At 40.5% G+C, this 17304-nt stretch overlaps 1 protein-coding gene across 37 annotated transcripts in view; it reads left to right on the top strand.

The window, feature by feature from the left end:
- The window catches only part of NRXN3 (neurexin 3), a 1570655-nt gene that overhangs the window by 1366404 nt on the left and 186947 nt on the right, over positions 1 to 17304 (top strand). For all 37 annotated transcript variants that reach the window (XR_008417276.1, XR_008417277.1, XM_053889672.1 and 34 more), the window contains one exon: positions 16991 to 17162. Coding sequence is in view for 35 of the 37 variants with exons in the window: in XM_053889672.1 (XP_053745647.1) it covers positions 16991 to 17162 (172 nt within the window). In the remaining 2 variants the exon portion in view is untranslated. The remainder of the gene's footprint in view (positions 1 to 16990; positions 17163 to 17304) is intronic.

A 17304-nucleotide genomic window follows, 5' to 3' on the forward strand; every position in this document is an offset into this window, starting at 1 on the left:
TTCTTATCCTTTCTCTCCAATCCCTTATCTAGTTGGTGGGATTGGATAAAGGGTCTGCATGTCTGATGGGACCCCTTCCATTTCTTCTTCCTGTTCTGAGGGCTCTTCTCCCTCCACTGGGAGTACACAGCTCCAGGCCAATTTCCTCTTTGCAGGGGGCAGTGGGGAAGGGGACAGGCCTTGAACTATGAGCAGGAAGCCTAATGTGTGGCTGGATCAGAGTGCTGTCCCAGACGTATTCCCGCATTCAGTTCCACAAGCAATAAAGTTCGCTGATCCTTTCGCTTGTGTCTATTTCTCAATTGGCTTGGAATTCAGAATGGAGAGGGCTATGATTTATTGCCCACTTAAATCTCAACATGGTAGAGTAGCGATTCTGGGTTTTTTTTTAGCTGTTATATTGCAATGAATATTTTTGATTTATTTGGCAAGTGTGTTATATAACTAAAATAATTTTTTTTCAATATCATGGTCTGCTCAAAATTAAATGGTAGTTCCAGAGCAGTGGCCTACATTAAATTTTTCTTGATGGTTATAGCCATGCAGATATATGAACTCATAGAACTAAAAGTGTGTTTGCATAAAATTTATATGTACCTTTCTATACTGAATGGTCTTCTCTTATGCAACTTTCAATAATGCATTCTATTATCATTATCTTTGCTGTCATTTATTAATCCTATTGTTCATTGGCTAAGTGTATGTACATTTACTATTGGTGTGTTTCTGAGTCAAGGTGAAGGTAGCTACCACACTTTGGACTTCAGAAAGAAGTCTATTTTTTTTAAATCAGACCTTCTTATGAGGTTGCCTAACAGTGATAGATTTTGTTGTTGAGCTTCAGTCCATGAAAAGTACATTAAAACATTGAGCTGAGCCATCTCTCTGTAGCAGCAGTTGGGTCATTACAGTTTGGCAGGCACTTTAGATGTGTATGTGTGATTTTATGATAGTGACTGCTTGATTCATCCCAACACTTCAAAGGGGAAGGGAAGTACAATTCCTTGAGCATCTTCTATCATGTGCTAGTTGCCTCCATATATTGTTTTATCCTCATAACAAGCTTGTGTGGTGGGTAATATTTTTCCAACATTACGGGTGACAAAATTGAGGCTCAGGGAGTCTATACAACTTGGTCAAGTGGTGGAATTAAAATTCAAGGCCAGACCTATCTTACTCAAAAGCCTCTGATTATTACATTACATTAGGGGTTAAAAACCAGAAAAGTCTGCAAGGGACAGACTAATAATATAAATGATTAAAATGGAATTGAATCTTTTTATTTTATTTTATTTTATTTTATTTTATTTTATTTATTTATTTATTTATTTATTTATTTATTTATTTTCAATATATGAAGTTTATTGTCAAATTGGTTTCCATACAACACCCAGTGCTCATCCCAAAAGGTGCCCTCCTCAATACCCATCACCCACCCTCCCCTGCTTCCCACCCCCCATCAACCCTCAGTTTGTTCTCAGTTTTTAAGAGTCTCTTATGCTTTGGCTCTCTTCCACTCTAACCTCTTTTTTTTTTTTTCCTTCCCCTCCCCCATGGGTTTCTGTTAAGTTTCTCAGGATCCACATAAGAGTGAAACCATATGGTATCTGTCTTTCTCTGTATGGCTTATTTCACTTAGCATAACACTCTCCAATGGAATGGAATCTTTTTAAAAAGGACTTTCTTTTATTTTTTTTCTTGAATCCTATGGTCCTCAATCTATTGTCTGTTGAGAGTCAGAGAAGTTTCCCTTTCTTCTTTACCCTGTTATACCAGAGAGAGAGAGAGCGAGAGAGAGAGAGAGAGAGAGAGAGAGAGCACACTCAAGGAAGACTTGATGATAGATGGCCACCAGAACTCAAAACTTTGCAGGTGATAGGCAATAGAGGATGGTGGAGACTGTGGTGAATTAAGGATCTTGTACCTTTCTTCCCCCCAATCAACTCTGCCCTTTAATTGTGTTTTAGAAATATTATCCCAGTGTGGCTAAATCTTACTATTTTCAAAAAATTTTTTTAAATGTAAACTATTCATGAGAGACTGATTTTTAAATGTTGAAAACTAATTCCCATTTTAAAAGATATTATGAGTACCCCTTCCTTTAAAAAAATAAAATAATATACATCTGAGGGCCTGATCCCACCTGTAGGTTCTGAATTGGTAACTTCGATATTACATAATGCAATTAATAAGCATCTACTTGGGAAAAATAATCAATAGACAAAAACCAAAAAAAATTTTCAGTACCTTTTTGAAAAGTATGCCCCCTAGATTCAATGTAGTTTGTTTACTGTGCTCCTCTGGGGTAGATTCATGATTCCTGGTCCTCTTTCTGTGCTTCACCAGAGTGGAGATGAGACCTGTATGTCATGGACATTTGAGTTTTAGGTCCCCTGAGTGCTTGTTTCTGTGCATTCGTTAGGTAGACCTTGTTGTCTGGTATGGCTCGTCAGCAGGCATCCTTTAGCAGTTGAATCAGAAGTGCATCCTGCTGTCTACTAAAGAAGGTGTCTCTGCTTGTAGCTGGCTTTCTAAGGTGTTTGCCTCTAGATATTTGCCTGCAGAAAGTTTCTTGAAGTCAGCACAAAGTAGAGTGGCAAGAAATACATGTATGTTTGAGGGTTTGGGGAGCTGTTTTTCTGTATTCTTTCAGATGAGGCTTGGTGGATAGAGTTACTTCCACTCATCTAATTCCTTGTCTGTTTCCCCATTACTTCCTTCCCTCTTTTTAAAATTTTTACCTTCTTCTGACCTTAATCACTACCTTAAATGACTCAAAGGTATCACTGATATTATGGATGTGACTAGTTAGCTACACTAAAATTACTACTAACTGCCGAAAGGGGAGTGTTCTAGCATCACTTGGGTGATGTCTTCCCTGATGGCCTTGAGCCTCTGGGCCAGCATCAGGTGTGAGCACAGCATAAACCATTGCCCTTGCAAACTCTTAAAGCTCTTCCTTTGCTAGAAGTAGATGCCTATAGCAAAAAGCAAGGGAATTAAGAGCAGGGCATACTTGGGGGAAAAAGGGATTTCATTTATCTTTATTTTGAGCCAAGTTTTCTTAACCCCATAACTACTCATGCCATCATCAGAGAAACATTTGCCAGGGATGTGGGGAGGGACCTGGGCAAGAGAGAAGATATTCTCTAAGATGTAGCATGTTTATGAACCTTAAAAAAATGCTTTTACTTTGTTAGTATAAGTATTAAGCCTTGAGAGTCTACCTTAACATTCAAAGGTTTCTGTCTCGGCAACATTACTGAAATTTTACAAAGCAGACCAGCTGGTTGATATTGTAAAATGTTTATATGTCAAGTATTTATTTTTCCCTTTCACGGACTGAATCTCATTTTTATTACAATGACTTCAACCTCCTAACCTTCCCCTATTCCTCCTTACCGCCTCATCAGCAGCTACCTAAATATGTCTTCTCTAACCCCACTTTTTCCCAGCCTTGGCCTGACCTCTCCCAAATAAGGAAGCATTTTCTGTCTTGAAGGGCACATAATGAATCCTGTGCCTCTGGTCACTTGGGAAATTTGTCAAGGACTAACTGTGGATGTTTACTTAGAAATATTATATGGCAATGCCCTTCAATCCTTCTGTCTTAATTAGGGAACTGTGTGCTTGTTTCTGTTTGTCTTTTGTCTTCATCTATTCTGTAATGATGTATTTTTTCCAGTGCCCCATTTTTTCACATCACTGCCACAAACACCTTTTGTTCACCTACATATCATCCAACAAGCTCAGGGATGCCGTCTCTATCTTTCCCATGAGGAGCCTATGCCCAGAGTACTTGTGAATTGTTCCAGGACCTGCATTAAGTGAACAATTAGAATTTAGATCCGTGTATTCTGACTCCAAAGCTATTGCCCTTTTCCACAGTACTGGAGTGGAGTTTACACTCTTGAGGGCTAAATAATTCCAACTACATTTGTGTAGCTTCTGATAGGCCTACAAAAGTGCCCTATGCAGAGTGTAAAACTGGTAGGTAGTTGACTAGAAAACTTCTATTACTTGTCTTTGATGTCTGCAACATTGATTTGGAGACATAAAGGTATTGTTTAAAAAATACAACTATGTTGTAAACATCCTCAATTCAGCAAGTCTAGTGCAAACTGAAAATGGATGGTAGTTGTAGTAAAGCCAACTCAGAGGTAGCCCTAAAATACTATGATGAGGAGACGGGCTCCCAATGGGCAGAGCTTGAACATTACACTGACCAGGAATCAGACACTGAGGAGTGTAGAAGAAGGCCAGAAAATGAAAATAAGTTTCTCTAGAAGTCTTAGGTAGGTAGGTAGATATCTTAGATAGTTCAAGCGTTAAAATGATTTTGAATGGGAACTAAGTGGCTAAAGAAACTGATAATGGGATCGTAGTGTTCACTTTTAGGACTTTAGTTTGAATCTCTCCCAATAAAGAAGCTGGGTAGATTGAAGGCCTTGGAAATGGATCACTGAACCTCTCACTTCCAGGTCAACAGAGCCACATAGGTGTGTTGGCAATTATCCTGAAGACTATTCAGTAGTCTGTGTGAAGTAAATTAATGACCATGGTCTTCTGAGACATGATCATGGTCCACATTTTCAAAAGCACTCTCCCAAAGCAAAATCATAGCAAATTTAAAAGCAGTAAATAAACCACAGATGGAGATATTGTGCTCTGTCCTAAAGTGTTGCCTACTGATGGGGCGCCTGGGTGGCTCAGTCGGTTAAGCGGCCGACTTCGGCTCAGGTCACGATCTCACAGTCCGTGAGTTCGAGCCCCGCGTCGGGCTCTGTGCTGACAGCTCAGAGCCTGGAGCCTGTTTCAGATTCTGTGTCTCCCTCTCTCTCTGCCCCTCCCCTGTTCATGCTTTGTCTCTCTCTGTCTCAAAAATAAATAAACGTTAAAAAAAAAAAATTTAAAGTGTTGCCTATGAAAAATGCAAAGATGCTTTTGCCATTGTGTCAGGCACTCAGCTAAACATTTATTGAGTCCCCCATATTGAGGAAGACATAGAAAATAAAAATGAATTTTCTACCTTGACAGTACACATTATCTGTTTGGGGAAAGAATCATTCTATTAAATGTTGAAAAGAATCAATGCAAACAGTTTATCTTAATGTTGAATAGATACTGGAGAAGTTGTGGGATAATTGGAAGGTAGTCCTAGTTAATCAAAGATAGCTCTGGGAGGGCATACATGTAGAATTTCATTCAGCTCTATACATCTATGCACACTGGTTACGAAAGCTGGACTCCTGGGCAGAGAAAAGTCCCTTCTCTGTATGGGAAAGGGTACCCCATACAATTTTGGGCTAAACCAGGCCTAGAGGAGCTGTCCTGTCTTTGAATCATTACTGGATTAATGATCCCTAATGACCAACCAGTTCCATTGCCTAGAGGTCATGTTGACTCTAAAATCTTCCTCATGTTTAATTTATTCTGAAATACACAGTTTGCTCTGAGTCTGGTCTATGATAGGCTGTATTAGAACTTGGCTATAGATGCTGTTTGATGGATACAAAGGGACCTGGATTCTCCTGAGCTATCACCACTTAATAAGCAAAAGAGAGGGTCAGAGAAACCAGCTTTTGCTCTTTTCTTTTTTTAATGTGTGTTTATTTTTGAGAGAAAGCGTGAGCAAGGGAGGGCTGGAGAGAGGGGCGGGGTGGCAGATGGAGGATCCAAAGCAGGCTCTGCGCTGACTGTAGCGAGGCCAGTGCGGGGCTCGAACTCACAAACTGTGAGATCATGACCTGAGCCGAAGCAGCAAGCCCAATGCAGGGCTCGAACTCACGAACTCTGAGATATGACCTAAGCCAAAGTTGGATGCTCAATTGACTGAGCCACCCAGGTGCCCAAAGAAACCAGCTTTTGGATATGTTAAGTTTTAAGGTCTCATTCAAACACATGCACACACTTACATGGGCATAAGTAGACACACAACTCTATTTCTCTAGCACTGTGTTCCTTAACCATTTGGATAAAATCATGTGACATCTTTATGTAAATGAATAAATTTGTAGTGCATCCATAAAGAAGAGAGAGAAAGAATGCTTGTGCCCTTTAAATGCGATAATATAAACACTTCTTTATATTGTGTATTGATTTATTGTGAACTCAGTGGGTAATTTGTGTATCTAAAGCTGTGGCTGCTGGCTCCCAGATGGCTCCCAATGCCTGCCATATGATAGGGGAGTGATGACTCCCTAGTTTCTTAGGGGTATGTTCCCCATTTGGCTGTAACGTAATTCAGTTTACAGTTTGGTAGGAATACTAAATTCAAGTAAATTAAAATAAAGAGTTCTGTTTCCTAATTATTCTATCAGAAGAGCATGCAGCTTTGGAAAGAACTCTCAGTTGTTGATATGTTGGACACTTTTCCAAAGCCATGAGTCAGCTCCCTGTGGCATGCTTTCAAGTCTCCTGTTTGGGGTCACCTTTACCAGTCTCACCCAGGACCCAGGAAAAGTGTCTTCTTTATATACTTCTGCTCCTTTGTCCGGATTACTTCCCCTGCAGTGGCTTTGACACTGGCATGGAAGCCAGCAAGGCCCGCTTTCTCCTGATGTGATGTAGCTGTTTAAATCTCATTTTTTTTTCTTCCCTCTGTTGCTTTCATTAAGGTGGCTGGGGATAGGTCAGAATCAACGTTTTGAATTAGAAATGCTGATATGATCCCAGAAGGAATGTTACAGTGGTGATAGTTGACAAAGAGGAGGACCGTAAAGTATCACCTGGATGAAATACCTAGCTGCAACACTATCTCCAGGACACACACACACCATCGTCCCTGTGTGCAGACAGGCGCTGCTGATATATTAGAGTGTGCTTGCCATTTTGTTTACGATAACCAGGAAAGGAAAAATGAGCCCCTATTTCAGTGTGTTCATCCATAGATGATGACACGGTAGATTCTCCTTGCAGGTAGACCAAGAGAGTTCAGTTAATCACCATTTATCATTCAAGGGACTCAAGTCTCTTGCAGATGCATTGGAGCCCTTGGAGACGGAGACATACTCATTGGGTAGCAATGCTTTTCTCTTCTCCCATTCCAACTAATGTAATAAACTGAAGTCCCGGCATCAGAGTGATGTGTGCTGGCTTTCAGAATCCCAATACTTTAGCATGTACATGATCACTCCACAGAACTAGATAAATTTTCAGAAAGAAATGTCATATCATTATAATTTTAATAACTTTACAACTTCGCTCCATCTCTTCCATTACCAGACTATTTCTAGCTACCATCATCTTTTGCCAGAAGCCTCTAATTTATTTCTCTGTATCCTTGGCTGCCTACCTTCAAACAGTGCTCTGTTGAATTGATTTTAGTATCTAAACCACCCTTAATGGATCCGAGATAGATTAGTTCATACATACATCGGGTGAATTTTTTATGTATGTTGTCTTATTAGAAATCTGTTCTATATTCCAGGTAATAGTTGAATGAACAGGTACAGGCTCCCCATTTGACGCTCCCACTGATATTTATGTTATTCTGACCATGGAAATATAAACTATAGATCAAAAACTGAAAACAAAACAGAACAAAAAACATGGCTACCCTTAAATTGTGCAAGCTTCGATAACAGGGGTCAACAAACTTTTCCTGTAAAGGGCCAGGGACTAAATATTTTACGCTTCTGGGCCACAAGATCTCTGTTGCAACTATTCAACCCTGCTGTTGTAGTGCAAAAACAGCCACAGACATTTTGTAAGTGAATGAACACAGCTATCTGCCAATACAACTTTGTTTACATAAACAGGCAACAGCCAGATCTGGCCCACTATTTGTTGATCTCTCTTTCAGCCCAATCTGTCTCCTGTAACTTTTGCATGCCCATTCTCCAAAGGCATCATTAAAACATGCAATAATCTGTATTGTATTTTCTGATAATCCAGAATATGAAATCTCTCAGTTCTGAAACATGCATACATTTTTCCCCCATCTAGAAAATGGGGTAGGATTTAGAGTAGGAACTCATCAACGCAAGTGACTGAGGATGCCTTACTTATTGAACCAGAAATTTTTGTTGATGTTTACTATTTACATAGGTCCATTCGCCTTGAAGCTATAATGTTAACTCAGTCTGTCACTTAAAAGACAAATAAATAATAAAACACTTTGGAGAATCACAAAAGGTTTCCTTATAGCCACAGAGTAGGTCTTGAAAGGTTACTACTGGCTGCTTATTTGTCTGTTTTCTGTGGAGGAGCTGCTGCTCATCGTTGGGCTGGAATATCTAGTTTGGGGAGAGGAGTTTCTCCTTGGCAGTCCACTCAAAAATGATCATCCATCTTTGTGGAAACTGACTAAAATTACCTAGTCTGGAATGAAGAGTCAAGGGACGAAATTGGAATTGGAACTTTCAGCTAATGTTGTTGTGCTGGGAGATATACTGGGACACTTTGTTAGGGGCTAGTTAAAAGAGAAGGTGGTTACCAAGACCAGACAGGGAAAATAACACAGGGCATGTATTCCGGACCTGCCACTCTGTGGTCATGTGAGCTTGCAGTTCCAATTTTACACTTGTAAAATGGACATTTGAGTACAACAAGGAGTAGGGAGAGACTCCAGGTATTCAAAGATGCTCAAAGCTCACCCTGTGCTTTGAGGGCTAAATCACGATTTTGGACCAAATATGTGAGAATTCTCGTGTGTACACACAAGCATGCACTTATATACACGTGCATTGTGTGTGTGTATGTGTGTGTGAGAGAGAGAGAGAGAGAGAGAGAAAGAAAGCATTGTGTATATGTATATATGCATATATACCTCAAAGAAGGAGCATTGTGAGGAATAAAGTAGACCCATATATAAAAATGTTTGTAGAATAGTTTCTGTGATGCCGCACATGCTTTATAGATAGATGTTTCTTGTGTGAAGTTTTGTCCTCCCTAGTGCAGTTTCTCAATGGTGACACTTTGATATTAGAGGCCAGATAATTCTTTCTTGGGTATTGTTGGATATTTATTAGCATTCCTGGCCTATATCCACTAGATGCCAGTCGCACCTCCCATTCCCAGATGTGACCACCAAAAATGTCTTCAGACATTGCCCAATGTCCCTGGGCACAAAATCTGTTGAATCCACTGGCCTAGTGGAACCAAGACATAAGGAAGTGGTTCCCAGACTTCAGCAAGTATCTGAATTACCTGGAGAGCTTGTGATAATACACATTGCTGGGCCCCACCTCAGGGTTTCTGATTCAGAGGGTCTGGCGTTAGATCCAAGAATTTGTATTTCTTTTTTTTTTTTTTTAACTTTTTTTTAACGTTCATTTATTTTTGAGACAGAGAGAGACAGAGCATGAACGGGGGAGGGTCAGAGAGAGGGAGACACAGAATCTGAAACAGGCTCCAGGCTCTGAGCTGTCAGCACAGAGCCTGACGCAGGGCTTGAACTCACTGACCGCGAGATCATGACCCGAGCCGAAGTCGACCGCTCAACCGACTGAGCCACCCAGGCGCCCCAAGAATTTGTATTTCTAACAAGTTCCCAGGTGATGCTGATGCTTGCTGGTCCCAGGATCACACTTTATAAGTATATAAGTAAGATGTAAGATGTTCTAGGTGATTTGAAATGTGGTTTTTTTTTTCTTTATTTTGAGGATTATAGTTTGTTACTGTGAGCACAAAACCTAGGATCTCTTTATTAAAGCCATTGGGGGGCACCTGGGTGACTCAGTCGGTTGAGCGTCCAATTTCAGCTTATTAGGTCATGATCTCTCGGTTCGTGAGTTCGAGCCCCTCGTCAGGCTCTGTGTTGAGAGCTCAGAGCTCAGAGCCTGGAGCCTGCTTCGGATTCTGTGTCTACCTCTGTCTCTGCCCCTCCCCTGCTCATGCTCTCTCTCTCTCAAAAATGAATAAACTTAAAAAAAAATTAAAGCCTTTGGGTAGTTCTTCACATCTGCGGTACAGATTTGGGGATAAGGCAAGGCACTTATAGGAGATATTCAACCTGTACTGGGTTGTAGTCATCACTGCCCTGCCAGCTGTTGCCTGAATCCTGTCAGAAGACTGTTTCTGGTCCAGGTGCAGCACTGGGGCTTCTACTGAAATGAACTTTAATTTTTTGCTTTGTGGTCAGACTTAACTACCAAACAAGGTAGGATGACATTAGGTCTGTGGATTAGAAGTGAGCATTCAGAGTAGATTTGAAGGACATGGTGACTCAGGATGCCATTTGCGACCAGTGACGTTAGAGCTGTGGCTCTGACTTGCATCTTATTTACTTGCACTGGCTGTCTTGTCCTTCCTTGACTGCCCCCATTCAGGTCAGAGTTCCTGTTGTCCTGAGCTGTCATCCGTGCTTGCTCTTATTTTATTTTATTTTTTTTCCTCTCTTTGCTTGGAGTTAGAGATGGAGCTGTCTTGAGCTATTTATCAGTCTTATCTCTCTTGGCCCTCTGTTAGTAATTCAGTCTGTGGATCTAATCCACTTTAATTGATTGACCTAGCACAACCAGACATCAGTTGCAACAACAGTAGAAGCACAGCTGCAGGTGGAAAGGTGGATGCAGTTTTGCTGGGTGGGTGCAAAGGTCATTGAGACCTGTGCAGATTTAGGAAAATAGGATTTGTTTCCAAGCCATGTAACATAAATTTTCTAGGAACAGTCAGTACAGATTGTGGAGTTGATGATCTTGAGTGGGAAACAGGCATTTTAAATAGAGTGGTATCCTGTAGGGTGTGTGCAAAAGCCTCTAACTCATTCATCATCTGTCATACTATTTCTCTGTCACCCAGTTATCCCCACCATCTTCACTCCCCACCATTGACCTCATTTTTATACCATCCTTTGAAGAACACTTGAGAATTTGACAATATTTTATTCATTTCTCTTAAATTCCATTTAACACAGGTGTTATTGTTGTGTCTTGTATTGTTGTTCTCATTTCTTTTGTACAGAGAGTTGAATGACCTGCTCAAGATGACCTGGACAACAAGATGTGGAGCCTGAATGGGCTCAGGTCTTCTGATTCTAAATACAAAGTATTCTGAAAACCAGAGCAGACTTTTTTCTTCTCCCTTCCCCTTACTGTCACAGCCACCTCACCCAAGTACCTCAAGGCAAGGGGACTGGGATGATAGTGAAAGTCCAAACCATCTCCAAGCTCCACAGGTGGAGTCTTGTCAGCTTGGGTAATTCCTGATGGGCTTAGACTTCTTGAGGGAGAGACCTGGTCTCTTACTTCTCTTGAATCCTTCAATAGTACATGGCTCTGCACACAGGAAGTACACACTCCCTATTTATTAGCTGACAATTCTCTTGGGTCTAGAACCTGGACACTGTAACATTGAAAGAATGGCCTGATGATCTTCACTGGAAGATAGTGATTAGCTATGAAAAGAGTCCATACTGTGTTCTCCTAAACACAAGGGTGTTTTATCCTAGAGAACTTCAGTAAAATTCTCCCTCAGCCAAAATTATCTGATGAGTCAAAACCATACCTTATCTTTTTGTTTTTTATTGATCGCTTATATAAAGCACAGTGAGACTATATGTTTTGATTAAGATTTATTGCAAAAAAATGTGAATATGGATGACCAACTCTTTTCATTATCATATACTATTCAAACCTATTTAGCCTCCCAAGTTATAAAAACTTATCAGCACAATTTTTTTTTCTACCAAAGCCACACATTCTACTTCATTATTCATTCATTCACTTATCCATTAACTTAACATTTACCGAGCACCTGTTACTGTCCCTATATTTGCAATACCCATAGTTAGGTTAGGTATACGGGTTAGATAGGTTAAGCAAACATAAAGTTATGATATGTAATGTATACACTGTCTTATTATATAAATAACTCAATTGCAACATGTAATACATGTGCCTGAAACATAACATGGTAGAAAATACATGGGTTTTAAAGTCAGACCTGAATTCAAATCTTAAATGTATCTCCTACTGGTTGTGTGAATCCCCTATTCTCTGAATCGTCATCTTTTTCACCTAAAAAATCTGGAGGGTAATTTTGAGAATTCAAAAATTATTCTCTTAAAAACTACTTGCCAAGCACCTACTCTGTTCTTTGAAGTAGTTTGGGTGATCCTACAGTAACAAGCAGATTCAATATTTGGTGGCATAAAGCAGTCAAGCTTTGTTTCTCGTTTTCCATGTCCATTGCAAGTTGGCTTGTTGCCATCCTCACTCAATGGCGCAGGCTGAAAAAGAGGCCACGGCCAGGAATTTGCCGGATGCAGTGGTTGAGAACCATGGGAGAGCTCTGGTGGGTCTCACACCAGCAGTTTAATGGGTGGCTTGGAAGTGACACCTAATTTATTAGTCAACACTGGTCTCTTGGCCCTCCATATCCCAAGGGGAACTAGAAATTCTCCTATGAGCCCATAATGTGAGAAACTAGAAGAATGTAATAAACACTGCCACTGATTTATTTACAGTGACCCAGACTTTGGAATGGGTGTGCCAGACCTGACCTGGCAGTGTCTGGCCCCAAGAAGGATCACATACCTGTTGTTCTTCCTGTATTATTGCCTAGCCCTGAACTCACAGATTCTGTAGGAAGCCTAGAAGTCAAGATATTCAGAACTTCCTTTGCACATCTGTTGGGCATACATTTGAGAGTTCCAGTTCTGTTTCTGTCAGCTGCAATTTTCTAAAATAGTGATGGTGCATTCTGCCTTCCCTGGGGGCACTCTGGAATGAATGAAGAGACTGCCTTCAGGGAGGTCTTTATTCCTGAGGATTTGTCTTGCCCCTGTGCATCTCGGCTTCTAAAATATGACCTTGGTGTTGGTAGTATCTTATGGGTCACCTTCACAGCAATAACTATAATGTGGCTGATGGAAGGTTAGAAAGCTGGAGCCAGACTAATTTGAGGAACCAGGTGGGCTCGTAAACAGTCATTATTGATGAAGAATGACTTACTGGCTATTTAAAGACAGCTGTTTTCTTGTGCTGTTCAGTCTTGGTTTTGTGTTTTTTTTTTTTCTTTAATAGACTTTTTTTTATTGCACTTGAGGATTCTTTGGTAATGTCTTTTGATTTACCACTTGTCTGTGTTTTTAATATCAAGGAAAAACATACATTGAACTGATTGCCTTTGGTAGCAACTTTAGTGGTGATGGGCGTGGAGTTATTAAAATTTATAGTCATGCTGTTTTGTAGCTACACTTTGCTTGTCTTGAAAGGGCTCATAAAAGGCACCAAGGAATGTGAAGAGAGAGCAACTACCAAATTGTGACAGGAAAACAATGGTGCAAATTTTATTTTTTTTGATGTTCTGTTTGCTAAAATTTACATTTATTTTGATAATATTTCTGATGACACTCTTGCCAAACTAGCCAGTCCTTAGCTCGTGCCACCACTTTCAACTATACTAATGAGGGGAAAGAAAGGGACAAGATGACTGACATTTATTGAAGTCTCAAAGTATGCACAGCCACGTGCTAGCATTTCCCACATGTGTGTTCTCCTAAAATCCTCACAAAAAGCTTCAAAGGTAGCAATTCGCTGTTCCCTTCCTCCACAGATCCCTTTAGAGCAGGGAAATTAGAAGTTAAATAACCTGCCCAAGGTCATATAGCTTTCAGAACCAGAGAGAGGTATTATTTGAACCATGCTATGCTAAAACCATGTTTATCCTATTGAACCAGTTAATTTCTCTGGTGCTCACAGGGTGTTGCATGTGGTCAAATGTTTAGATTTTTTTCCTTCTCATGATCTCATTTATCCCTTATATTTGAATGATATTTTCCTTCTTATAAAGTGGTATATTAATGATTATAATCATATCATTTTAGCCTTATAACGGTCCTAGGAAGCCTGGAAAACTGGTTTCCTGTCCCCGTAATACATTATTAAGAAACGGGTTCAGAAAAATTAAGTAACTTGCCCAAAGGTCAGTCAGGGCTTTTTCCAAAGCCAATGATTTTATCCCTCAAATGTTCTCTGGACACATGAGCCAGCAGAGTTTATCTTCATGGCAGCTGAGCGTGATGGATTCAACCATCGGCAACTGTATGGGCACTTGCCACAAGACTTATAATGAACTGAGACAAAGCAGTTAGCCACAGATTATAAAGCCACTGTGGTCCCATGACAAATGACAAGGAGGTTGCAGTAATGAAATCTTATTACTGCAAGTAAAGAGACCACATCTGAGGTCTAGCACAGCCACATTTACCACCGTGGGGAAACACAATGAAACATCTGGGTATAAGGGTCTCCATTGACATTGGCAGTAGAGCTAGCAGGATTAAGACGATCTCTCCGAAGCAGTGATTGCAGTGGCAAATGTGTGGCGCCTCAGATAAGGACCAAATATTTATTCTGGCAGAGATTAAATCTTTTCTTCCCCTGAATCTATTATGGATCTTGCAGAAAATCTGCCCAAGAATATATCTCGCTGATCAGCCAACTCACTCAGCCAGAACTGTACTTTGCCACTGTTGTTGCTGAAAAGCAGCAGAATGCTGGTTTAAAGGTCTCCTCTCTCTGCCTAAAACTGTTCTCCATCCGTGATTAATTAGTGACTCAGAGGTGAATTGAATCACCAGCAGTCCTTTCCATGTATCCAGGATTTATATAGTGGTTTCTCATTGAAGAACCGTGGTGCAATAAACAGCCCACATTTGTGGGGTGGGCAGAGGAGTAATGGTGTCTGCAGTCATGGTTTCTTAACTCCTCCAGTTCTCTCATTCTGCTAAACAGGTTATGATTGAGGTTACTATAGCCCTGCTTATTTAAGTATAAGGATGAGTAGGTTCTAACACACACAAACCCCCTTAGAAATGAAGGCCAACGCTTTAGGGGAATGCAGAAAAATCATATTATCTTTTCAGAATTCCTAGAGAATTAAGGAGAAAGAATAAAGTGGATCATAACATTATTAATTATGGGCATGGAAGATGCAAAAAGAAAACCTTATCATCAGTTTCATTTATCCATTGTAATGCTAGGTACTTTACTTAGTACTGGAGATGCAGAAGTAGAAAAAAAAAAAAAAAACCCAGAGAACATAGTGTCACAATAAACAGGGATTTGTGAACTCATGAGTGCATTTAGTCCCCATTTGAGGAGGCACCGTTTCTCAGAGTACAGAACATGGGAATTGCAGACATCATTTTACATTGCAAGTTGTGCTATCAGGGCACAAAAGAAATAATGATGTCCGCCCTGTATCACAGCATCCCTGCATGCTGAAAGCAGCCTTTCTTAGCTTAGGCTCCTACTTTCTAAAATCAAGACTCCTGGAGGGCACCTGGGTGGCTCAGTCGGTTAAGTGTCTGACTTCAACTCAGGTCATCATCTCACAGTTGGTGATTTTGAGCCCCGCGTCAGGCTCTGTACTGACACCACAGAGCATGGAGCCTGCCTCAAATTCTGTGTCTCCCTCTCTTTCCACCCCTCCCTTCCTCTCAAAAATAAATAAACATTAAAAAAAGTTTATTTTAAAAAAGACTGCTGGGTACCTGTTGATTCTTTTATCAGGAGTAAGATGTGTTCACATACTAAAGGAAAATTGGCAAGATGAAGAAAGCCTGTCTTTTGAAAAAATAAGTGAAGTATACCAAACTATATGGAAACCAGTGCCTAAAATCTCAGCAGAAGTCTTAATTTATTGACTTTAAGCATACCAAGTGCTTAATAAATACTGTATTTATGTAATGAATTAATGAATGAACCCAATTACCAAATCTGAGATTCTGTGAAATCTTTCCTACATCTTGTTTATGTGGATTCTGGACTTCCCCCCCCCCCCCCCATATCTTTTTCTCATCCTTTGTCCCCTCCTTCTCTTCTTCCTGATCCTCCTCCTCCCCCCTCTCCTCTTCCACCTCCTCCTTTTTATTCTCCTTTTAATTCTTGAATAAGGAAATAGAGAATAATGAAGACTATGTGAACAAATACAATACAATATGTGAACAAATACGATGGGCAGGGTTACCACTAAATTTTATTATCCTTGAATGTCCAACCCATTGCTTAGCTAGTAGGTCAGACAACTAGAGAAGTGGAAAAAGGTGTCTCCCTCTCTCCTTGCCCATCTGTCCTGACATCCCACATCCTGATACCCTTCTACAAGGTTGAAATATGTGATCAGTAGGGTTACTTCCATTTTGTGTCTCATTGTGAATTCTAATCCCAACCCTTAGTTATAATAAATTACTGGAGGAGAAGAAAGAGCAGGAGTTTTATTCGCATTGTTTATGTTTGCCTCCTCCACCTTCACCATAATCCTCACGTTCATTGCCATAGTGTCACTCTTCTGGAATTCATTGTGTTCCCCCCCACCAGAAGTCTTTTTGGGGGGCCATTGAGGTTCTCTTCTGCTATGTAGCATAAAACTATAGCACTGAAGATGACACCCTTCTTTGGATGAACCTTAGGATTAGGGTTGCAAGTGTGGAAAGAGTGGCAGTCGCCTGACCCTGAAAAGTCAAGCTCAGTTTCACTGGCCTCTACTGAGGGTACATGTTCTATGTGTTTTAGACCTAAAAAAAAGTATCATCAGGTGCTGACCTATAATGCTAACCCTTCTGCCATTGCTTTCTAACCATTCAATGCACACTTTCCCTTGAGCTTGATCCCCTCCCACGATGCACAAGCATGCTTATATTTCCTCCCTAATCCTTAATCTAAACTGAGGTGATCTAGAGTCCAGTGTCTAATTACCTCTCTTAGAAAATAGGTTTCATTCATCTCACAGAAATCAACTTTGCAGTGTCACTACACAGTTGTTAGGTAGTTCTCTGGTTCCAGCTTTGATATCTGTTGAGAGCAATCAAATGATGTAACCTGTACAGTGCAGCCTGTGAGAGCAATTTGGGTGGCTTTATACCATTGGTTTTTATGTTCAGGATGAAAGCCCATGGAGAAATGTGGGATACTATTGTTAACTTCATGCTGACAGCTCCCTCTGGGTACCTACAGATTTATTGTTAGTTGGAAGATCAACTTTAAAGGGAGAAAACCTTATGGTTGGTGATAACTATGCCTTTTGTGTTTCTTTATCACAGGAACAGGGGAAAATTGGAGTTGTCTTCAATATTGGCACAGTTGACATCTCCATCAAAGAGGAGAGAACCCCTGTAAATGATGGTAAATACCACGTGGTGCGCTTCACCAGGAACGGCGGCAATGCCACACTTCAGGTGGACAACTGGCCAGTGAATGAGCATTATCCCACAGGTACATGCTTTACTGTCAATGACCACATACCATCTTTTGCTCTCCCATTCTTACTCTAAGTGTTGATTTCTCATAACTGTCACCAAATCATGAAACACTGGATATTAAGCACACATTCATGTGTGTGTGTGTGTTTGTTTTT

Source organism: Panthera pardus, unplaced genomic scaffold (assembly GCF_024362965.1).
Source record: "Panthera pardus isolate Hobbes unplaced genomic scaffold, ASM2436296v1 HiC_scaffold_24, whole genome shotgun sequence".
Classification (NCBI taxonomy): Eukaryota; Metazoa; Chordata; class Mammalia; order Carnivora; family Felidae; genus Panthera; species Panthera pardus.